The following is a 24,554-nucleotide window of genomic DNA, read 5'->3' as shown; positions in this document are numbered from 1 at the left end:
TCCATCCCTTATGTCATTTTATCAATGAACATTGTATTACTGTTATTTCAACATTTAAGTCTCTTTCACACATAGTTCCCTGCAGTGGCGGACTCAGGCTGTTTGAAGGGCAGGGGCGAAAAGAAAAAAAGGGCACCTACTGCACGACATGGGACCCCATCAGCGAGGAAAAAGCTATGATGCGTCATGTATGGATTAAGATTAACATTATGTAGTCTAGGCAATCCAGATTAAAAGTATACACCTCTATGATAAAAACACATAGGGAACAATACACCTTTAAAATGTTTATTTCACAAACACCTCCAAATAATGTTTTTGGTTATTTTCATGCTATGTTAACCTGTTTATATCCATTCTATTTTTTTTAGGTTTTCTGCTCACAAGGGCTTTCATAATGATCTTGCTATCAAATGAAAGCTAACACCTGTGGGGTGGCAGAATCAAAGTGTCAAAATCAAAATATATGTACTGTGTCAGAGTAAATAGAGCTAGAACATTGTGAAAAATCTCAAATTCACTCTCCGCCTAAAAAAACGACAGCTTTGTACCTGTTTTAGTAATTGTGCCATTTGGAGACATTTTGGCACCATCAGTGCCATTTGACCTTTCTCATCTTATTTTCTTTTGTAAAACTAATTATATTTCACTGACACATTACTATAGGTATAAATTCCATCCAAATTCAACAGTTTTCTCACTTGTTTTGAAAATTAACCCATTCACCTCTGTACATTTACCCACTCAAAGAAAAATATACATAGAAAATGAAGTTTAACTCAGATTTATTGTCAAACTGAGAGCATAGAGAATTGCAATAATAGCAAACTTTGAAATATTAGAAAATTGACAATACAATCAAGCACACAATAAAACCAAACCTTGAAAATTGTCAAAACAAATCAGAACTAGAAAACCATATACAATGTCTGCCACTCAGTAATTTGCACCTGCATTTCAACTAATGCTTCACAAACAAAACAATGAACCGAGGCTCTCCCATCCCCCTAGCCTCCCACCATAATAAACAGCCCATCCCCCCAGCCTAGGCTCAAGTTACCTACCTATGGACAGGATATCTTCAACAGATCAAGAAATAAAGAAATATATGATTAAGCTACAAACTACACAAAAGAAACAAGACAATTATATGAAAAAATATGATTTTAAGACCCAACATTAGATTACATGACTGTTACTGTAACTGGAAATTAAAAATATTGTCATGAGTGTCTCATTTGAAAATCACTCTGCATGTCCAAACAAAGGTGCATATTGGTTGGGCGCTTGCTGCAGGAGAAGCATGGACAGATGCCATTGCTTTAACGGAAGGGAGATGGTGGGTAGTGGAGTCATAGCAGAATTCTTCTTTGGGCCATGTGTTTATATATGTCTATGACTTCATTACGATCAATTGGGATATCCCTCTCAAATGAAAGCAGCATGAGATCAGAGAGCCTTTTTTCCCCACATCGGTTTTGAGCTGGGTTTTGATCAGCTTCAGTTTTGAGAATGATCGCTCTACTGAAGCAGTTGTCACTGGGATAGTAGCATAAGTTTTGAGGAGCATAGTTAGATTTGGGAAAACTGATTCCACATTATTGTCTTTAAGGCACTTAAGCGCAGCTGTGACATTGTTGGAGGGGAGAGCATATGAAGAGTGGAATACCTTCAGTTCGGTTACAACATTCTCTTCTTCTGCATCATAAAACTGGCACACATCTCTGACAGATAGAGCAGCTCTGTCATTTGTCATGCCCTTCCAGTGACTTGAGATGGTAAGGCAGTGAAGACCTGTTAGGATTGACCCAGTAGGCGTGTCATCCTTCCCCTTGAATCTACGGTGTAGCTCATGCGAGAGTATGTCAAGAAAGGTAAAGAACACCTTGCCCCGGTAGTGTTCCTCCAAGTCTTGGGCTTGGTACTCCTCCGTAACAGATTCAGAGCTGTACCTGTACCTTTGAGGTACCTTCCTCCGTCTGGTTTGTCCAGGTATTTCTTTTGGCACCTCAATGCCTGCTGCCTCTGCTTGCCCCTTTGCATTTGAAAAAAGCACCTTGAACTCTTCATCCTTCCTCATTGCTGTCACTCTTTGTATGACCCCCTCCACAATGGTGTATGATGCTGACAAGTCGAGGTCTTTTCTCTGAAGCGAAGCAGATGCGATGGCAGTCTCATTGAAGACGGGTGTGGCAATCTCCATGCATAGAATAAATTCAAAATCTATGCTACGCAAGAGCATCCGGGCATCACCTGCTGCAGAGTCTGGTGGATCACTATCAGCCATGTTCTGAAGCAGCTTCACCACAGCAGTAAGGACCTTCTTCAGGGATCTCAGAGCATCTTCTCTACATGCCCACCGTGTGTCAGACAGCCTTTTCAACTCACAGACTCTTTAGTCAGGGACCAGGGTACATGGTCTGTTGCATTTTCACGAATGCAGCGTGGCGTTTTGGAGATCTGAAGGTGTACAGACTTTCAACTAAGTCGAAAAACCGAACAAAATGCTGGCTTGATTTGGCACTCTCCACCAAGACCAGGTTGAGACAGTGGGCATGGCAGTGCACGTATAAAGCTTTCTTATTGTGGCTCTGAATTCGTGACTGCTGACCGTTGTAGCTTCCGCTCATTTGCGGCTCCATCGTAGCCTTGGCCCCTGATGTCTTCCACTTTTAATCTATTCTCCTCAAGGACTGTCATCACAACATTTTCCAATTCCTTTGCTGTTGTTCCGCTCACGTCACAAACTTGTAAAAATCTCTCCTTGATTTCCATCTGATGGACAAAGCGAACAACAAAGGACACTTGTTCGACATGAGAGAAGCATCCGTTGTCTCATCCAAGAGAATGGAGAATATTTTGGACTCATCCATTTGGATGGAATGACATTGGCTGACATCCAAATGGATGGAATAGTATGTTTTCAACAATGGGATTGGGAATGAGTATTTTAAACGTTATTGTTTAATCATTGGCAACAATTAATTTGGTCAGTGCAGAACAGTGCAGATCGAGAAACATCTAAATGTTAGCTAGATATTAGCCCATCGACCCATGCAAAAACGCAGAAAATATTTGCTGATGGCCATATAATGTGTTTTGAATCTGTAGTTTATTTGTATTTAATAATGGGCCTATATGTTTGCTCCTGACTGTGGGGCAAGGTATTTATGACCTCCTGGCCCCTCCCCCTGACCTGATAGGACCACTGGCTGTGACTGCATCTTGACCAAGTTTATAAGTAAGGATGTGGGCTCTGGCCCTGCCTCTCTTCTCCCTCACCTCTTGACCAAGCAGCTCCCTCTCTCTCTCTCTCTCTCTCTGTCCCCCTCCCCCTCTCTCTCTCTCTCTCTCTCTCTCTGTCTCTCTTTGCCAGACCAGCGTCCATCTTTGATGTCTGTGTACTTTTGCATTTTGAATAAATGGTCTTAAACTGCTCAATAACTGTTCTTCATTTTAGTAGCCAACAGGTTAGGAATATACGACAGATGGCGAGCTAGCCAGGAGGTCTATAAAAAGGAATCTACGTTTGAAAACTTAAGCTGAATCCACGGCTCTGAAGACGGTGAGAATTAAAATAGCGCTATTTTCTGTTTAAACCGCTAGGGGCGCGTGTGCAACAGCTGGGTTTTCAAGCGTTTTCTTTGAGACTAAAAACAACCTTCAACTTTAAGGTTTAAAGTAAAGTAACTTGTTGGAAAAGGAAACACATCTTTCATAGTCTTTAAACTGGGGGTGAGAGCCGGGTTAAGAAGCCCGTATTTGAAAATATACGATTTAATTTGTAAGGTATTTGTAAATGAGTGATTTGATTTGCATGATGTTATGGAATATCGTGTATGTGTGTAAAATTCGGTATTAGAGGAAGACGGACTCTAATAGTGTCTATATGAAAAAGTGTAGACTGCCAGCAACAAACTGATAAAGGCATTTTGAAGTGGACTGGTATATATTATTGATTGTAAGTATATTAGATCAGAAAAGAGTCTGATGTGTGTAAAATTGTAATTTGATAAAGTGTAACTGGATTATGAAGTCTATTTTGTAAGATATGTGAAAGAGCATTATTGTAGCAGTGAAAAACATATGAGCAGAACTGTAGACTCCATTACTCTTTGTCTGTGTGAAAGGACACGCGCGCAGACGCGCAGGACACACACAGAGACCTTCTAGAGGAACAGTGAAAAACATATGAGAAAGATTTGGATGAGATAAATAATAGTTTAACTGGATTGAAAGATAATCTTGATATTGCTGTGTCGTGAAAAGTAATCGTTTATGAAAACAAGTTGTGTTAAAGAGATTGTTTTAAAGCAGGCTACAAACACGCGGTGGTTTCTCAAGGACAAAAGGGTTGTTAAATTGAGCCGCCTGCTTTCTGCCTCTGGCCTTTAGGCTTCGGACACGTAGGGGGGTTGCGTGTGATTGTTGCATTACATAGACTATAGTATTTTAGAGATAGAGATAAAGTGAATTGATCAGCGGGGTATTTTTTAATAGTTTAGAGTTACGGTTGGAACATTCATAGACGCCATTTTACACGGAAGAGCTGGCGCATGCGCAATCGATGCGCGTTAGCCGGAGCACAGCTCCATCTGCTGGTCAAAACACGATAAGACATTTTTAATTATTTACTGCCATCTAGTGGACGAAACACGATAAGACATTTTTAATTGTTTACTGCCCTCTAGTGGACGAAACACGATAAGACATTTTTAATTGTTTGCTGCCCTCCAGTGGACGGAATACGATAAGACACTTTGGAACACTGGTCCTCCATCACTGGTCCTAACATCAGTCGAATAAATGGATGGTTACTTCAATTAATTTAAGTAATTACAAATTGATTGAATTAATTATTCAGATTATTTCATTTTCAGTTTTCACAAAACTTTGATCAATTGGTTTATAGTGGTCTAGGGATGACGTTTTCTTTCACAGGATTACATCAATGAAGTGTAAATGACTAAGTCTAGTTGATTGTGCATTCCTTTCGAGTAGCAGGTCGATTTCTTTACAGATTGTAATTGATAATTGATCATTTTGTTCCTTTCAAATAACAAGTCGATTTCTTTACAGATTGTAATTAATAATTAATCATTTTATTCCTTCCAAATGACAAGTCGATTTCTTTACAGGTTGTAATTAATATTCGTGTTTTACATCTTTTTATTTCAAGTTAAGTTCTTTTTTCACAGTTTTTGATTAAGAATAGCAGAATAGTTTGTATTGATAATTAAGCAGTAAAAGGGTTTTCGTAAATCAGTGAATACTTAGGTGTTGACCAGTCTTTGTGATTTAATAATTGTGTTGACCAGAACTGTAATTAGTATTGAATGAGTAATTAAGTGACACATATTCATAAACAATTAGGAAACACATTTAAGTATAAAGTACTTACACAGTGATTAGATTTAAGTTAATACTGCACTGACATACACAAGAGGCAAATCTGTTATTCTGAGTTGCAGGGTTTTGTGGGGACGGTTAATACAGTTATATTGGACTAGCATTTGTTTAGCAAACAAGGCAATAGGAAGGTGGGTTGTGAGAAAAGTACACCTTATAGAATATTTTCAGCATATTGAGCAGTATAAATCAATCAGCTTAAAATGGGAGCAAATTCAACGAAGGTGTTAAAAGATATTAGTGAGGATAGTGGAATATTGGCAACTTTATCCCCTATGGCTATAGTGGAAAAAATGAATCCTCTTGTTAGGGAAATTAGCAAAATGTCAACGAAATGGAATAGCCGTTGGGCATACATTGAACAGCCGTGGCCGAAAGAGGGCAGCCTTAATTTACAATTAATTGCAACATTGGAGATACTTATCAATGTACACAAGGCAAATCAGAAAGGGAAAGATAGGTCAGAGAAACGCAAGTTAGAATTAGACATCTTAGACCTCTTTAAGGTAGAGGGGCAGAAAGTAGCATCAGCTTGGAATGAGAAAACAGCTCACATGAATCCAGAAAAGAAAAATGAATTGGCCAGAACACTGGAACAGAAATTGAACATTCCATTCACAAACATGTGTCCTGCCTCCAGTCCCCCTCCATATGCTAAGGCACTGGAGGATCATTCCCAGAAGAAGAAGAATGAGCCAAGGGGAAAAGGGGACGACAGGAGTGACGAGGAAGATGACAGCGAAGATGGCAGTGAAGACTCAAGTGATGACGACAATGCAGATGGAGGCTACAACGCGCAGGTCAGGAAGATGATAGCCACAGCCGAAAGGAAAGGTGGGAGAAGACGCCCGGAGAAAGAGGGAGATTGTCACCGAATGTCATCAAATACATTAAAGAACTGTCCAGTGCTGATTCGGGGTAACAAGATGGAATATCATCCGTGGCATCATACAGATCTGTCTGAAGTGATCGAGAAACTCCCAGTTCTTCAAGAGGGAGGACATTCGTGGACGCGAGAGGTCGACGTGATACTGACAGGAACGCAGGCCGCAATGGGAGACCTGAAAAGACTCTTAGCTTTTATTGCAGGATTGGATACAATGCAGGAAATATTGATGAAGGCAGGACTTCATAGATATATCAATACATCAGTTTATGATCCAGAGCTCTTCGCAGCAAACAGAGGCAAACTGTGGAAAGCAATCAGGGAGATCTACCCTACTCACATTCACCCAGACAATATCATTGTGAAGCCACTGGGGGGGGATGAGAATCCCAGGGGTTATGTTGCCCGTGTGCACTCTCAATGGAGAAGTGTGACAGGGAAAGACGCTGAAGATAACCCCTTAGAAAAATCCATAATCAGGGAAAAAATACAAGAAGGGCTTCCTACCCCAGTTAAGGATAAGCTAGCAGAAGTGGTGGGGCTACGACACATGAACAAAGCTGTTTATATAGACCACGTAGCTCATCAAGTTGAGTTATATCGAAAGAACATTCAGATACAGAAGGCACGAGACGAAGAATCCCTCAGAATATTGACTCATTTGCAATTGACTGAAAGCGAGAGGAACATAGAGGGAGTGCAGGCTTTAGCCCCACAGCAACAGCCACCTGGAGTGCAGACTGCTACTTACCAGTCCTACTCACAGGGGCCACAAGGGGGGTATCCTGCTACTTACCAGTCCTACCCACAGGGGCCACAAGGGGGGTATCCATACCCACAAGGACCACCAGGGGTGCAAGCGGTTCCATACCAGATGTACACACAGCCTGGCCAAGGACCACCACCAGGGGGATGGACAGCAGCAGGGAAGGAGATGCTAGAACCATGCCAATGCGACCAGAATGGACATCTAGCCTGTGCCTGCTGCAACAGGCCCCAGGGGGGCGCAGGGGGGAGCCAAGGAGGAGGATATTGGCCCCCTACTACACCTGCTCCAGGAGTGATGAACCCTTACGGAGGCCCAGCAGCTGGCCTATAGGGGTGCCCGGAAGATCCGAGTGGGAGGTGCCAGCTGGTGGTGACACAGAAGCCTGAAGGCACCACGCACCTCCCTATGTCTAGAGAATATGTGAAGACAATCGGATTTGAGGGAATTAAACAGCTGATTCCTACAACTGAGCTTGTAGACTTAGAGTACAAGGGACAGAGAGCAACTCTGTCAACACTTGTGTCAGAACACACGCCAACAGGGCTGCTAGGGAGAGATGCTCTATGCCAATTGAACTGTACAGTAAAATGCACACCTGACGGCTGTCAGGTGACGGTGCCATCCGGTGCTCAGATTCCATCGACAGCCAGAGTGATTGAGCATAGAACAGACCTACAAGCTTTGCCTTTAAAGGGAGCTGATATAGAATATTGGGTTGATGGGTCTTGTTACGGGGTAGGAGAAACGTTGTGCGCTGGGTATTCCTTAGTTAAAGCACAGAATTCAAAGTTTATTGTAGAACAGGCTGAGGCAGTTCCTCAGCCTTGCTCGGCTCAGTTGGCTGAATTGATTGCCCTCACAGAAGCATGCAACTTGGGAACCGGACGGAGAGTGACAGTGTACACCGACTCTGCCTATGCACATAATGTTTGTCATTTTAATGGAGCTGTATGGAGGGGGCGGGGTTTTAAGAGAACTGATGGTACGCCTATACAGCATCACGCACAGATCATGAAGCTGTTACAAGCCATGATGAAGCCAAAGGAATTAGCCATAGTGAAGTGTGCCACACACAGGTCTGACTCATCACATGTCACACAAGGTAACAGGGCTGCAGAGGATGCAGCCAAAGCCATTACAGGAGCAGACAAGGCAGGTAAAGGTCTTCTGGTCACACATGAAAAGCAATTACAGGGCATGGTCACACTTGAGGATTTATTGATGTTACAGAGTAGAGTAACTACGTTAGACAAGAGCGTTTGGCTAGCAAGGGGGGCAAGTCAGGATGACACAGGTCTATGGAGGAATCATGAGGGGTTGGTTGTAGCACCCTCAGATTTAATAGGCATGTTAATACGGGAAGCTCATGGATTAGCACATGTGGCTAGGGGGGAGGTAAGACGCAAGATCACCAAGGAATATGGGTTTTGGAGTCCATATTTGATGGAACAGATTGACCATGCTTTGGGTCAATGTGGGGTCTGTTGGAGAAACAACATCAGAGTGGGTACACCAGTGGTGTCTGGGCATATCCCTACCCCAATAGGGCCACGGGTGGTGGACAGGGGGGTGGATGTACAGAGTAGGCAGGATGTTGTGCCAACAGGTGCCGAGGTCCCCAGAGAACCTGAGAAGGAGGAGCTACGACGAGATGCTGTGGTGTTGCCAGAGCCAGTGGCAATGCCAGTGTTACAGCCAGTGACATTACCGGCAGTGCCTGAAACCGAGGGGACAGGGGAAAGCTGTCCAGATGCCAATGAACCAGAAACCAACGAAGCAGAGAGGGTTGACAGTCTGGAGGTCCAGCCTGGGAGTGTCCAAAGCCTGGACACCTGTGCTACTGGGGATGCTGGCGAGTGCCTGCACCATGCTTCAGATGATGCTGAGGGCGACTCCCCAGACCTTGATCAGCGTGGGAGGGGACCAGGCGGCTGCCTGAACCTCAATGACACTGACGGACGACGACCAGTTAGGAAAAGATTAAAGACTATGAATAGGGTAGTGAAGCAGCAGATCAAAGGGAACGACGGGAATGGACAGCAGATGATAGCATGGCTGGAAACGGTCTTAGGGGCATGGGAAACTTATTTTGCTAAGATAGGAGCACCTATTATAGCAGACATGATTTTTGACTTTCTTAGGAGGCAGGGCCTCATTGACTGTTTTTGGAAAATCAGTCACTCAGTCCACGTTAATGAACTTTTCAGAAGACTAGTCCTCACCTGAGGTGAAGATCTATGCATTAATGCATTCCCTTTGTCCTATGCTTACTGTTGGAGAATTATGTGTTATGATAACTGAATGTCATTATTTGTGTATTGTTTGTGTATTTGTGTGATTGATGTCAGTTGAGAAGTGATGTGGTGGTTATGCAAAGATAGGAAAGAGGTTCTGTTCCTAGCGCAACGAAAATGGAAGCTCCTGACTATGAAAGTGTTATCAATCTGAGACAGCGGTAAAGGCTGTTCTCCAACTGGGTTCAAGTGCTAGCAACCTCTGACCCTGACGCTTCAAGGACAAAGAAAACATCGGTCGTTGGAAGTTTTTGTGTTGAAATATGTATGATGTACTGTGTTTAGATTAATTTGTATTGTTATTTTTAGGATTCTTTTTTATTGTTGATTGTTTTGTATTTGGTTTATATGATATCTTTGGTTGCTGGTACTGGTGCTGGGTTGGTCTGTGTTATTATGTTTCTTGTGTTGTGTGTTGATGTAGTTTTTCTGTTGTTTATTGGAACATGTTGTTTATTTTTTGAATTTTTTTTTTTTTTTTTTTTTTCTCTTTGGTTTCTTAGTTACAGTCGGTGGGGTTTTGTGTTTTTGTTTTTGTTTTGTGGTCATTTAGTTTCGGAACACCCTCTGGGTATTCCGAGGGGGGAATCTGTAGTTTATTTGTATTTAATAATGGGCCTATATGTTTGCTCCTGACTGTGGGGCAAGGTATTTATGACCTCCTGGCCCCTCCCCCTGACCTGATAGGACCACTGGCTGTGACTGCATCTTGACCAAGTTTATAAGTAAGGATGTGGGCTCTGGCCCTGCCTCTCTTCTCCCTCACCTCTTGACCAAGCAGCTCCCTCTCTCTCTCTCTCTCTCTGTCCCCCTCCCCCTCTCTCTCTCTCTCTCTCTCTGTCTCTCTTTGCCAGACCAGCGTCCATCTTTGATGTCTGTGTACTTTTGCATTTTGAATAAATGGTCTTAAACTGCTCAATAACTGTTCTTCATTTTAGTAGCCAACAGGTTAGGAATATACGACAAATGTAAGCAGGGTTTAACTATTTGGCAACGCCCCTAGACTGTCGTCACTTTGGGAAAGCCTGCCCTAGTAAGCTGCATCACATTGTATCCACTAACAGAGCACTCATTAAGACACGTTATTTAATTTTCTTGCTATGTTTTCCCATTGGAAGGGCAGCCAATAGGGCACGTCCTCTCAATTTCTCCACTCAAAAGGGCACTTTAGCGCAACGTTTTCAACTATGACGGGCACATGGTCAAGTTTAGACCATGTGAAGGGCAGCCAATAGGGCACATCCTCTCAATTTCTCCACTCAAAAGGGCACTTTAGCGCGAATTTCTCCACTCAAAAGGGCACTTTAGCGCGACGTTTTCATCCGTGGGCGCACCAGGGGGGGCGGTCGCCCCCCCCCCCCCCATGAGTCCACCAGTGGTTCCCTGTAACTTCAATGGAATCCCAAGCTGTGCCGTCCAGGCATTTTCGCCGTTCACTCATGAGTCAAATGCCGGTAGATTCGCGTCTTGTTGGCGTTGACCTGGTTGCGAGATCTAAACTACTAGAACTGAAATCGGCAGGTAACAGGCACGTAACATCCATATGCTGTATATATAAATGATGAATGAATGAATGAATGAATGAATGAATGGTCTTTATAAATAAATATATTTGACTACCAGCAAGACACCGGAGCACTCTATAAACGCGGAGATTGTATGAGCCCCGCGTCAGTCAGCCTTTTCGTAGAAATACATCGCTTCCCAATCCCTGGTTGCGAGATCTAAACTACAAATCTACTAGAACTGAAAGCGGCAAGTAGGCTATAACTGGCACGTAACATCCATATGCTGTATAAATAAATATATCTGACTACCAGCAAGACAGTGCTGCACTCGTATCTATCAGCCTGTCTGTATGTCATAATGATGTCGTTGAATGTCGTGGAATGGTCATTGAATGCCGATGCTGAGATACTGTGCTGCTGATGAACCATTCGCTGACTGTCTTAATAAATCAAGTACAAAGATTCCGACCCGTGTTGAACATCCTATTTCCTTGTCAAATCGTGTATGCTGTGCACCTAATCTATCCTGAGATGACACAACGCATTTAAGATCACAATCCTCAATAGATTGATTCCACCCAGTGAGCAATAGACGTCTTTTCAACCTCGCGTCTACAATATAAACCAATATAGACCAGCTATATTACGGCTATATTTTCTACTTATCTTAAATGCATGAAACCCGTTATTAAACCCCTCTAAACTGTCAGAATACGTCCCAGATGTCATGTAGTATGAGATTCCATGTAGTCTAGCATAGTTATTCATGCGGTAGTGGTGGTTTAAATTGCGTCTATACGTCGCTGTCCTTTAACCCAGATAAATGCTGTCTGTGTCTAAACCTGTTTTAGTCTAGCAGCACTTTGAGTTTAAATTAATACCCTAAACGCCTGTAGATTGTCAAAATATGTACCAGACCGTCATTTAGTCTGAGATTCCATGTAGTCTAGCATAGTTATTCATGCGGAAGTGGTGGTTTAAATTGCATCTATACGTCGCTGTCCTTTAACCCAGATAAATGCTGTCTGTGTCTAAACCTGTTTTAGTCTAGCAGCACTTTGAGTTTAAATTAATACCCTAAACGCCTGTAGATTGTCAAAATATGTACCAGACCGTCATTTAGTCTGAGATTCCATGTAGTCTAGCATAGTTATTCATGCGGAAGTGGTGGTTTAAATTGCGTCTATACGTCGCTGTCCTTTAACCCAGATAAATGCTGTCTGTGTCTAAACCTGTTTTAGTCTAGCAGCACTTTGAGTTTAAATTAATACCCTAAACGCCTGTAGATTGTCAAAATATGTACCAGACCGTCATTTAGTCTGAGATTCCATGTAGTCTAGCATAGTTATTCATGCGGAAGTGGTGGTTTAAATTGCGTCTATACGTCGCTGTCCTTTAACCCAGATAAATGCTGTCTGTGTCTAAACATATTTTCTACTTATCTCAAATGCATTAAAACCGTTATTAAACCCATTCTATTGTCCTTACGCTCTACTCTATGACTATGAGGCTGGGAAGACAAATCGGCAACACACTACATGAACTGAATTGAGATTATATAGAAAAATAGTCATAGTACCAGGTGTTGATGACTGCAGAGGAGAGTCTATCATTGTAGAGTCATCAGTGGCTTTTCAAACAAAGATCAAAGCACATGAACAACTTTAAACAGGAACAAGTAGCACAGAATGAGAGGAAAGACCAGTTATATTTTAAAAATACAAACGCATTGCTTACAGGCATATTCTTCTTTGTCCTTTTCTTTTAATTCAAAGAGGTCCATAGAAACTGATCGTTAAAAGGAAATATCGTTAAAATGTGCTTTCTTAAATACAAAAAACGTCACATAATAATCGCATTACGTTTTGCTACATGTAACCGGTTGGTTATTATTTCCAGTTTGCGGTTAATGTAATTTTGGTTAACAAATGCTTTCTTTCGCTACGATTGGAGACGGGTTACCACGTGACCATGGGACGTATTGAATTTCCCGGTTGGAACAGTGAAAAGTAGTATTTTTGGGATGTTTTGTACATTGGCACTACATTATTATTGTTAAAACACTATTCCACTAATACCATTATTATTATATAGTGGAATGCCTATAGAAACTATTGTTGTGGTTAAACCGTGACCTACATTGACGTGCCAGAGAATGAGTACCCTCCCTCGAAACTATCGCGGGTATCGCTTCTCGGCCTTTTGGCTAAGATCAAGTGTATCTGTTCTTATCAGTTTAATATCTGATACGGTCCGGCTAGCCTCGTGAAGGGCTACAGGAGTCTGAGCCTGGTGGGCTGGGCCGGACGCGCCGGTGGTGGGTCGGGTGAGTCGGGTGTGTGGGGTCCCTCGGGGGAGGGAGGTGGGGGAGCCACGGCTTTGCACTGGTGGGCAAACTGGATAGTAGTCGCTCTACAACTAGAGGGCTGCAGGGGAATTTTTTCCCGGATGCACAGCGAACAGGTTTTTTACCCCTGCCTCCTACCGACACTGGAACCTGGACACTGAACACTGAACACTGAACATTACACTACACTGGACAATACACTGAACACTGAGCACTTTAGTTAGTTTAATGTTGGTTGTTGTTGAATGTAATGTCTTAAATGTCTGATTGTTTGATTAATTGATTGTATACACGGTGTTGCGTTTTTATAAAAACCAATAAAAAACACTTTAATATCTGATACGTCCCCTACCCGGGGACGTTATATTAAATAGATTTTTGGAGCAGGGAGATGGAATAGGGGCTTGCTCCGTCCACACCACGCATCGACCTGGTATTGCAGTACCTCCAGGAACATAATATTTCAACGGCATTTCAAGGTCTAAATATACGCCAAATTGGAAATTGAATCAACGTCTATGTTTAGACGTTGAAATGCCGTTGAAACATAGACGTTGTTTCCCTGTCTATGTTTCAACGGCATTTCAACGTCTAAACATAGACGTTGTTTCAATTTCCAATTTGGCGTATATTTAGCCTCGATTTCGCCTAGACGTCTACAGGCCATTTAGACGTTGTTTAGACGTCTAATCAACGTAAAATTGCTCACTGGGCATCGTTTTACCGACAAGAAGATTCTACAATCTATCAGCCTTTCCGTAGAAATACATCGCTCCCTGTATAACGATATATATATAACGTTACATGTTTTAAGGCTGATCTGTGCATGATGGTGCTGCATTTTGACATAATTCTTATCGCATTTCCCCCCCGTTGTGCTGTGCTGTGCCGTTCCATATTCCAGAGCTTCATCATCCCCCTTCTAAAACTGCCATCACCCCTTTCCATCCCTGGCGTCATTTTATCAATGAACGTGGTATTATACATATTTACATATTACATATTTGTTGTTATTTATGGAAGTGTCCGGTTGCTGGAGGAACCAGGACGCCGGCTACACTGCACAGTTTAGCCCGAAATAGAGAGAGTGCTTTACACCCCGAGAAGTTATGCTTTTAACCGTAAACTCAATGAACCGGGAGTTCACCTGCTGCTGCTCGCAGCACCGCTTGCTGCTGGATGAAACTCCCGTTGACAGCGGGGGGAGAGAAACGTTTTAACAGGGAATTCGCTCCGCGTTGTGTCGACCGTGATAAGAGTGTAGTATCGACACCATTCAAATGGTTATGGATTCCCTGTCCTCTCCCCTATCCGGACACGTTTGAATTGTTATCCTAACCCACGGTAAATCAAAGTTATTAACCCGCAAAGGGTGCCTCCGGGCACCGTCTTTGCCCGTGAATAACACCGGCTATGAAGGTGGTACAATCACAATACTCCTTTGCTAACTTCACCATCGGTATACGGTCGTTTTGAGCCCTTAACCACCGCGCTGACACCCCGAGAAGTTATGCTTTTAACCGTAAACTCAATGAACCGGGAGTTCACCCGCTGCTCTAAGCAGCAGCACGTCATGGAGGATATCAGCGGGGGGACAGACAATTTCTACCCGGGAATTCGCTCCGCGCTGTGTCGACCGTGATAGGAGTGTAGGATCGACACCATTCAAATGGTTTTGGATTCCCTGTCCTCTCCCCTATCCGGACACGTTTGAATTGTTATCCTAACCCACGGTAAATCACAGTTATTAACCCGCAAAGGGTGCCTCCGGGCACCGTGTTTGTCCGTGAATAACACGGCACACAATGATACTACAGTTCATAAAGCAGACAAGTGAAGGCAGTGGTTTTAAGGGTTCAAAAAACATGACTTTATTATGTGTACATAGTGTAATGTACTTGACAGACACGGACACGACTTAACTGTAAGACATGTTGTTTATTTCTGGTTGCTGGACGCGACCTACGGCAACTCCGTTGGGACACGACGGATACAGAAAGCGAATCACATCAGTGTGTTAGTGTGGTGTAGTGAGACAACACACAGTATGTTACATCTCCCTTCTTTTAGCAAAAACAACACACAATAACAATAACAATAATATGAATTTCCACTCCAAACTTTTAAAATCAAAACTGCTTGTTTGTTATTTTAAATTATTTTACACTAACTAGATAATTAGACTTTAATTAGAAAAAAGACTATCCAACTGCAGTACTATAATGACTATAATAATTAACGAAAAACAGTCATTGTGAGAACTTTACTTTAGCTAATGACTTTGGTAATAACCTGAAAATGAGTGTACTTAAGTGCAAACAGAACAGTCACTTATAGATTCAGTCCATGGCATAAATCACTTAAAGATTGAGTCTATCTGGAGGTTTAACAACTCTGCCCCGCCTAGTAACATTCAGTCCAGGTGGCTGGGCTCGAGTGGGGCTCGGAGGCGGTTTGGGTGGGGAGTGGGGTATTCCAGGAAGAATTTGTGAAGAATTTGATTTCCAGGAAGAGGTTGTGACTCCTCGGCGGGTGGGGCTAATGTTTCAGTCCACGGTTCTTCCAGTACCCAGCGGCGAGGATGGTTAGCGGCTGGAGTGCTCACGCGAAGATGTTGACTGTTGCGGCGGTACTCTCTATCTCCACAGTCCACAACATAGGAGCGCGGAGCACTGTGGGGTTTCACTATTACTCCAGGGGACCACTTGTCGTTGCCAGGATGCGGCTGCATCCTAACCTCATCTCCAGGCTGAAGAGCAACACGAGAATTGCCTGCTCTCTTTTGGTCGTAGTAGAACTTTTGAAGGTCTTTGCTCGTGTCTAGCAGTTGCTTGACTTTGTGGGGGTCATATCCTCTTGGTGCAAGTAGCTCACGAGCAGTAGGCAGCTTATCACGTGGCCTCCTGCCCATGAGTAGCTGAGCTGGCGACAATCCTACTTTCTCTAGTGGAGTCGTCCTGTAGTCCATCAGCGCAAGGTGTTTGTCTGGCGCCTTGCACCAAAGCCTCTTCACAGTTTGCACTGCACGCTCTGCTTCCCCATTTGAGTGCGGCGTGTGTGGTGAAGATGTTTTGTGTGATATTCCATAGCTCTTGCAGAAGTTCTTAAATTCCTTTGAGGAGTATTGTGGACCGTTGTCTGTGCGAAGAGTGGCGGGAATGCCATGTCTGCAGAACTGAGCTTTCAGAGTCTCTATGGCGGTGCAGCTTCGCATGTCTTTCAGTACATCTACTTCAATGAATTTTGAGTAGTAATCGACAAGTAGGATGTACTGCTTGCTTTCGAACTCGAACAGATCTGATGCTACCTCTTCAAATGGCAGCTCTGGTGTTTCAGTTGGTTTGAGGGGTTGTCTGGGCAGCTTGTTTTGAAAGTCTGCACACTTGCTACAGTTTCTGACCATTTCTTCAATTTCTGCACTCATGCCTGGCCAGTATAGCACTTCACGTGCCCGCTGTTTGCTTTTCACCATGCCTAGGTGAGACTGGTGTATGAGCTTTAGCATGTGCTCACGCATGGTGGGGGGCACTACTATACGCAGTCCTTTATAGATGATTCCATCAGACAACACTAGCTGACTTCTTGAGTCCCAATATGGCTGAACATGAATGGGCACTTCCCGTCTGTGTTCAGGCCAGCCGTGGTGAATTGTTTGCTGGAGACAGATTAGTTCTTCTCTTGTGCTGTCTTTCAGCTCTGTGTACTTCTGGTCACTTACTGCAACATCGTTGAGCATGGAGACACACTCTAGTCCGCTTAGCTCTGGTGTGTTCTCTGGGAGCTGTGCTCTGGATAGTGTGTCGGGCAGCTCCATGTCTTTTCCTCTTCTGTACTTGATTGTCAAGTCGTACCACTGCAGCGACAGACGCATCCTCTGGATGCGCATGGGAGTGGCCAGCAGTGATTTTTTAAAGATATCTTCGAGTGGCTTGTGGTCATTGTACACTGTGACATGTGTTCCAAATATGTCGTTGTGAAACTTGATGCATGCGTGCACAATGGAGAGCATCTCCTTTTCGATTTGCGCATAACGCGTCTCTGTGTCAGTCAGTGACCTCGAGGAGAATGCTATTGGATGACCGTCCTGGAGCAGGACAGCTCCTAATCCACTGCTGCTTGCATCACTGTGTATCTCGACAGGCTTAGCAGGATCAAAAAACTTCAGCACTGGAGGATGCGTGCACAACTCCCTGAGCCTTTCAAAGGCTTGCTGCTGAGCTGGCTGCCATGCAAACTCTTTTGACAGACACGGACACGACTTAACTGCAAGACATGTTGTTTATTTCTCTTTGCTGGACGCGACCTACGGCAACTCCTTTGGGACACGACGGATACAGAAAGCGAATCACATCAGTGTGTTAGTGTGGTGTAGTGACAACACACAGTATGTTACACTGTCTGTGCTTAAGAGATTAGTTACAGCCTGTGATGAGTTTGACTTTAATAAACATGATTGATATTGTGTGTGTGTGTGTGTGTATGTGTGTATATCTGTTTGCGTGTTTGCCTGAGTGTGTGTGTGTGTGTATGTGTGTGTGTCTGTTTGCGTGTTTGCCTGTGTGTGTGTGTGTGAGCGAGTGTGTGTGTGCGCGCGCACGTGCATGCGTGCATGATGTATTTCCCATGTGTTTCGTGTGTGTTTTTGCACAGGCCTGTACTACTGGTCACTGCTGTTCCCATCCCTGGGTGGAGCTGTTGTCCTGCTAATAGCCTCTATGTTGGGGGGCTACGGGGGGCTAGCCTGCAGCCTGCTCTTTCCTTGGCTGGCTAGTAGCATCTTCTCCCAGTTCCACCGCATGACCACCTACCAGAGGTAAGGCATCACAACACAACATCTTCATTTGCTGAATAGCTTGAGAAGACAAAAAACAACCATACTGTATGATCAAGCAACATCTTGTCTTTCTGTGTTATTTTACAGGTTACCAAATCCCATCTACCTGGGTAATCTGATAGCTGGTCTCATCCACTCTCTACTCTGCTTCTACTGCAAAATAATGCCTAATATCCTTGACATAGTCAACACATTTATATAACACAGTCTGTTTACACTTTAGATCAGATGGATTTGTTCAGGTGAGAAAAGTCCCACACCCATGAGCTGCTGAGCTGTTCCACCCCTGTGTTTGTGTCTAGTGCTACGTACAGTGTCTAGAATACATGTTTAGATCAAAACCTGATGATGATATCATTTGTGACGCGATCTGGTGGAATGACCAAAGAGGGGGCAAAGTCATTTTTCTGTTTTTTACATATGCTTAAACTACAGATTGTAAGCTTTCAAATGATGTGTCATACATAGACATCGGGGAAAAATGTAAGACAACATGAGTATTTGAAACTTGTTAACCCTGAAAACTAAATCCTGAGGAAACGGCTTTCAAAGATTTGGGACTTTTTCACACCTTCACACCGGCAGGTAATGGGCGGTAACAATAGCTGGTCAACCCCACCCCCAACCACTCCCCCTCTAGATTGACAGCTATCAGCTGTCAATACTGGTCACTGGGTCAGACAGCTATAGTTATACAGCTATAACATTATTACCTAGCAAGGTATTACCTAAGCTAATTACCCAGCTTATTATTATTTATGGTTGTTGTAACTGTTATTGTTAGTCTTTTAATGATACAAAAAAGTCTTCAATCAGAATCAGAATTTATTTTACAGTACACAAGAATAAAAATATTTCGCTTTGGTTCTTCAACAAGGTACATAGTCACAATAATAAGTAATAAAGTGATAAGTATAAGTGATGGTAGTCGCACTACAGCAGAACAATGGTGCGACAAGCTGTGCAAAGTACAATCAGTGTGCAAACATTAGTGTTAGTCACTGGGTCAGATAGACTTTTCAAAGAGAAGTTTACAGTACTTAGCTAGATATTGCTAACATTATCACCTATCAATGTTATTACTGTAGCTAATTAGCCAGCTTATTATTATGGAGGCATTAAGAGTAATTTGCTGATGTCTTGTGCTGGAAATAGTGTAGTGCTCAGTAGTCAATGAGCACTACACTAACATATAGGCAACTATATGTTGCCTTATAGTTCAACATACAACAGACTATACACAGGTAAGCATGCAAGGTCTGTGAATTGACTATCAATAGATAATAAATCATAACACAGTTCAAAATGCTGTATCTATGCCCAACTGTTCTTGTTATTCAACAAAATATTGCCAGAGTGTGTGGTTCTGTCTGGGTCTGTCTGGTTTCACTGCTGCTGTCACATCTTCGACAGAACAGTCAGTGTCTAATCCATACCCTCTGTGTGTGTGTGTGTGTGTGTGTGTGTGTGTGTGTGTGTGTGTGTGTGTGTGTGTGTGTGTGTGTGTGTGTGTGTGTGTGTGTGTGTGTGTGTGTGTGTGTGTGTGTGTGTGTGTGTGTGTGTGTGTGTGTGTGTGTGTGTGTGTGTGTGTGTGTGTGTGTGTGTGTGTGTGTGTGTGTGTGTGTGTGTGTGTGTGTGTGTGTGTGTGTGTGTGTGTGTGTGTGTGTGTGTGTGTGTGTGTGTGTGTGTGTGTGTGTGTGTGTGTGTGTGTGTGTGTGTGTGTGTGTGTGTGTGTGTGTGTGTGTGTGTGTGTGTGTGTTTATATCTGTGTGTGTGTGTGTATATATCTGTGGAGAGAGACAGGTACTCTGTGTTTAAAGAGCTGAGAGGAGAGAGACAGGTAGAGACAGGTATTGTAACACTGTGGAGAGAGACAGGTACTATAACACTGTGGAGAGAGACAGGTACTATAACACTGTGGAGAGAGACGGGTACAATGAGCTCTTGGCTCTGAGTTGTTGAGCTGCTGTGTCTGGTGGGGTGGGGGGCATCAAAGCTGCAACAAAAGGAAGATAGTACATTAAAATATTGCCTACAGTTACTGGCACTCCATGTTCATAAAATACTACCATACCATGTTCATAAAATAGCAAGCCTAATACATGACAATGATAATTACCTAGTCACTAGGCTAGTATTCAGAGTAGTGTTAGCGGCTAGCGGCTAGCTCGTTCATAACAAACAAAGGAACACATGTTTTTAAACTTTTAACATTTCTGTAATCTATTACACTTGACATGTTACAGTATTCCAGTATTACACACTGAACATGAGTCTTACAACTTTTACAACGTAGACATACTACTAACCGTACTTTCAACTTAGACAGACATTTCTGAGCTACAATGCTAGAATGCTAACAACAATGGTGGCCAGGAACAATGTGCTTTCAGTTAGTTGCTAAAGAAATGTCTAAATACACGAACACACTGGTTTCAACTAGTAACTAACAACTAACAAAGGCGCTATGTACATACATAGAAGATCTTACCTCAGAGTCTCAGTCTGGTCGAACACATTCTGGTGTAAACAAATAAAGCACTCTGCTTCCTGAATCCTCCCCCGTCGCCAGTCGATCGACCAATGAGAAACAACCTGGAACCCCTCCCACAAGGGAGGATTTCCCAGCAGATTTTAGGCGAAAAATAAGCTTATTTTGTTGACTAAGTACACGTATTTAACTATCGTAAAACTGCTCGAAAAAATAACGAGTGGGTAGTTCAAAACCTTAACTTGTGTCTGGTGACAAAAAAACGAAATCAGATTAAAAAAAAATTTGTTGCAAAAACGCAACTTTGAAGCCTTTCCACTTTACGCCCGTTTCGCAGTTCGATGACGTCATGCCACATTTATGATCCTTAACTCCTCACGTGTGTGGCCAGCTAATGCTCTGGTGCATGCGTCTGTGGTCCACTTCTCCCTGGTTCTGGGTCTGTTCTGGAAGCTTCTGACCCAGGACCCGGGAGAGCTCAACAGCGGGGATGCAGACCCCCGATTCTCCTGCATCGCTGACCTGGTGGAGGCCAATCAGAACCCCCAGAGGTTCTGCATCTACTGTGAGGTGAGAACTCAACTTGAGGACCAGGATATAGACAGTATGTTTTTTTGTTTTTTTTTTGTATTCACTTTATTGTCATTACATATTACAAGACAATGCAACAAAATGATTGTGCGTCTAACCAGAAGCAAATTATCACTGCAATATAATTGCTATTTGTTGCACTTCTGGTTAGACGCACAATAATGATGTGCAATGTCATACCATGTCATACAATGGTGACTGGATGTATTATGTGCAGTGGTATATATACATTGAGATTATATACAATGTGCAATTGTACAGGCTATGATACATATGATATATATATATGATAAATATATCGTATATAGTGATAGTATACAAAAATACAGGCTGTGGGCTATGATACACAGGGATGGGCTATGTACAGCATGATCTACACAGAACACAACTGTAACTGTATGGTCAGTGAGACGGTGTAGAGTTTAGAGTCAAAAGTCTGACAGCTGAGGTGAAGAAGCTGTTGGTGGTCCTGTTGGTTCTGCCCGGGAGGCTACAGTAGCGTGCCCCAGAGCGAGTACCACCTAGGAGGGTGAATGGTGGGGTTAGACTTGGTCATAGTCAGTTCCTCCTGGGTTAAAGGGATGGTTCAGCCTAGTTACCGTTGGAATCCTGTCTATTGGAGATGGCGCTGCTGATCGTTAGCCTGTGCTGTGGTAGCAAAGTAGATAACAGAGAACCCGAGAATATTTCACTATTGGCCTATGAGGACACCTCGGGGTAAGATAACATTTCACCTAAACATGAAAATAGGCTGAACATTTGTTTTGTTATTAGTAGACGTGCGAGTGTATCTCTTTTGAAGTTGACCCCTGGAATAGACAGCCTGTTTCACCTTGCTGTGTCCTCTTAGCGTACGCTGTGTAACTTGTCTCTCTCTCTTTCTCCTTTCTCCTCTCTAGTTGTTTCAGCCAGACAACAGCAAACACTGCAAGCTGTGTGACGTGTGTGTGAGGGACTACGACCACCACTGCCTATTCCTAAACCGTTGCGTCGGTAGGGGCAACCACCGACTCTTCCTCTTCTTCATCCTCTCCATGGTAGTCGCCCATATCCTCTTCGTTGCCACGGCGACACACTACCTTAACTTTGCGCTGTCGGAAGACGAACGCGGCCTGTTTTCGTGGTATTCAGTATTAGGGTCGGAGTGTTGGGTCGTTGCCATGGCAATCATGAACACGCTGACACTCTTCTGGGAGATGTGGCTACTGACAGAACAGTTTGACTCTATCGCCATGGGGAACACAAGCTACTTCAGACAGGCCGAGACCCCTTCCAAACAACAGTCGTTCGGTCAACGCTGTTGCACTGTGCGTGCGTTCCTATTGGAGGGGAGGAGGAGGATGAGCGGAGGAGGGAGTCAGGACAAGATCTCCATAGACATTTAGAAACTGTTTACTGTACTCCCAACCTGTCCTGTGCACAGCTCTACCAAAGAACAGTACCATGTGTATTTCTCACTTGAAACCAGTGCGCTCAGAACTGTCTGCGACCCAAATTAGTTCTCTGATCAGTGTCATGAAAAAAAAAGACCCCACTCTTAATCGACATGCTAGTGTAACCATAAAATGTGATACTTGAATATAGGATTGACATTATAGTCTTAATATATGGAATAGAATGAATGTGAACTCTTGCCTGCAGAAAAGTCACTATGCCACAAATATTTTACTCACCTGTGTAGTTAGTTTTTTTGTTAACGCACTGAGCAATTTTAAAACAGACAGTGTTTTTAGGAATATGATGATTTAATGTGTCTTGAGTGTGTTTCTTATTTTATGTAATGCACTGAGGAGCTATGTTTCAGCAAACCTCTAATCTCTTATGTGTTTTCATACTCTTTACCAGTACACTTTTCAATTTAAGTGTTGTTGTTGTTGTTGTTGTTTTAAATAAAAGTGTGGTGTGAAATTATGACATGTTTTATGTCATCTTTTTGTATGGCGTATGGCTAGTCCTTACATCACAAATATTAGATAGAATATTATATATATATATAGATTCCATACAATTGTTTTGTAATTCTCAGAATACAGAGCATTCATTGTATCATGTAACTCTATCTGCGGAACATTAAACAACAATGTACATGCTCAGAAAAGTTCAGATTGAGAAGGAATATAATAAAAGCAATATAATTCCTCCGAAGAAAATTGGCTTGATGGGTGTGACGACCCTCTCTGCCTTGTCTGCCTGTTACACTCCCCCCCCTGCTTAAAATAGACGTTTAAAATAAATTGGGGGTTGATTTGCTTGATCCAGGGGTATTGCACCCTGACACATTATCTGTCTGATTTACCTCAGTTGCTATCCCCATGATTTGGAAGGCAGCCTATGTGCTCCCAACCCATAAAGGTGGTGACCCCTCTGACCTGGATAATCTCCACCCAATATCTAAGCTACCTCGTCTTTCCAAAGTATTAGGGTGGATTCACACCTATCATTTTATTTTAAAAATGTTCAGATATGATACACTGTGTTCAGAGACTCAACATAATAACACAGCTGCGTTGAGGCTGAACCTGTATAGGCCTACTTTTTTTCCTCATAGAAAGTTGATCAGGAAGTGATAAAGAATCGAACCGATAAGCAGAATCGGTAATGTAATCAGTATCAATAACATCTTATCAATTCCCATCCCTAGTATTAACTCAATAATACTACACAGCTAAAGAAATTGCAAGACTCAAAATGTGCTGATGTGCTTTTAATTCAGAGTGCAAAAATCAATCACAAATATATAAAATAAAATTACTTTACTTTTAACTTCCACCTTTGACTTCTATCATCACTAAACAAACTCCCAGAACTTTATTTATCTTGTCTATCTTGCCATATTTGTATTTGTGCTGCCAAGGAATGTCAAGGAATGTAAGAAGAAGAAAAAAACCTACGAATGAAACAACAATAAAACTTAATGAACAGTAGGTTGAATCATTGGCGTAACCACCACCCCCCCCTCCCCCCCCCCGCTTCACTCTGTCCTGGCTGCATGGCTGACATCTTTGGTTCCACTCTCCTCTTCAGACTCCTCTAGAACAAGGTCCACTCTCTCCTCCTCCACGGCAGAGTCCTCCATCATCTCATTCTCTTTCTTCTCCTCCTCTCCAGTCATCTCATCCTCTTTCTTCTCCTCCTCTCCAGTCATCTCATCCTCTTTCTTCTCCTCCTCTCCAGTCATCTCATCCTCTTTCCTCTCCTCCTCTTTCTTCTCCTCCTCCTCTCCATGTACCTCTTCCTCCTCCTTCACAGTCATCTCATCCTCTTTCTCCTCCTCCTCTCCATGTACCTCTTTCTCCTCCTTCTCAGTCATCCTTCCTCTTTCTTCTCCTCCTCTTTCTTCTCCTCCTCCTCTCCATGTACCTCTTTCTCCTCCTTCTCAGTCATCTCATCCTCTTTCTCCTCCACCTCTCCATGTACCTCTTCCT

The 24,554-nt window shown here is 43.0% G+C and overlaps 2 protein-coding genes across 2 annotated transcripts in view; one reads left to right on the top strand and one right to left on the bottom strand.

Moving 5' to 3' along the window:
* Positions 1-17,099, bottom strand: part of LOC308163878 (cohesin subunit SA-1-like) — a gene marked incomplete at both ends in the record, with an annotated part of 47,765 nt that extends 30,666 nt beyond the window's left edge. The window contains one exon of the mRNA XM_080538058.1: positions 16,918-17,099. Coding sequence (XP_080394184.1) covers positions 16,918-17,099 — 182 coding nt within the window. The remainder of the gene's footprint in view (positions 1-16,917) is intronic.
* An 829-nt stretch (positions 17,100-17,928) lies between these two features.
* On the top strand, positions 17,929-22,514 carry LOC308163877 (uncharacterized protein; the record flags this gene model as incomplete). The annotated part of the gene is made up of 4 exons (XM_080538057.1): positions 17,929-18,026; positions 18,135-18,157; positions 20,930-21,108; positions 22,029-22,514. 4 exons carry the CDS (start codon positions 17,929-17,931, stop codon positions 22,512-22,514), a joined length of 786 nt encoding a protein of 261 aa, XP_080394183.1.
* Positions 22,515-24,554: the final 2,040 nt, after the last annotated feature.

Source organism: Nansenia antarctica (assembly GCF_963989245.1).
Source record: "Nansenia antarctica genome assembly, chromosome: 8".
NCBI classification, from domain to species: Eukaryota; Metazoa; Chordata; class Actinopteri; order Argentiniformes; family Microstomatidae; genus Nansenia; species Nansenia antarctica.
Note: the sequence above shows the minus strand (reverse complement) of the source record. Positions and strands in the feature narration are given on the sequence as shown.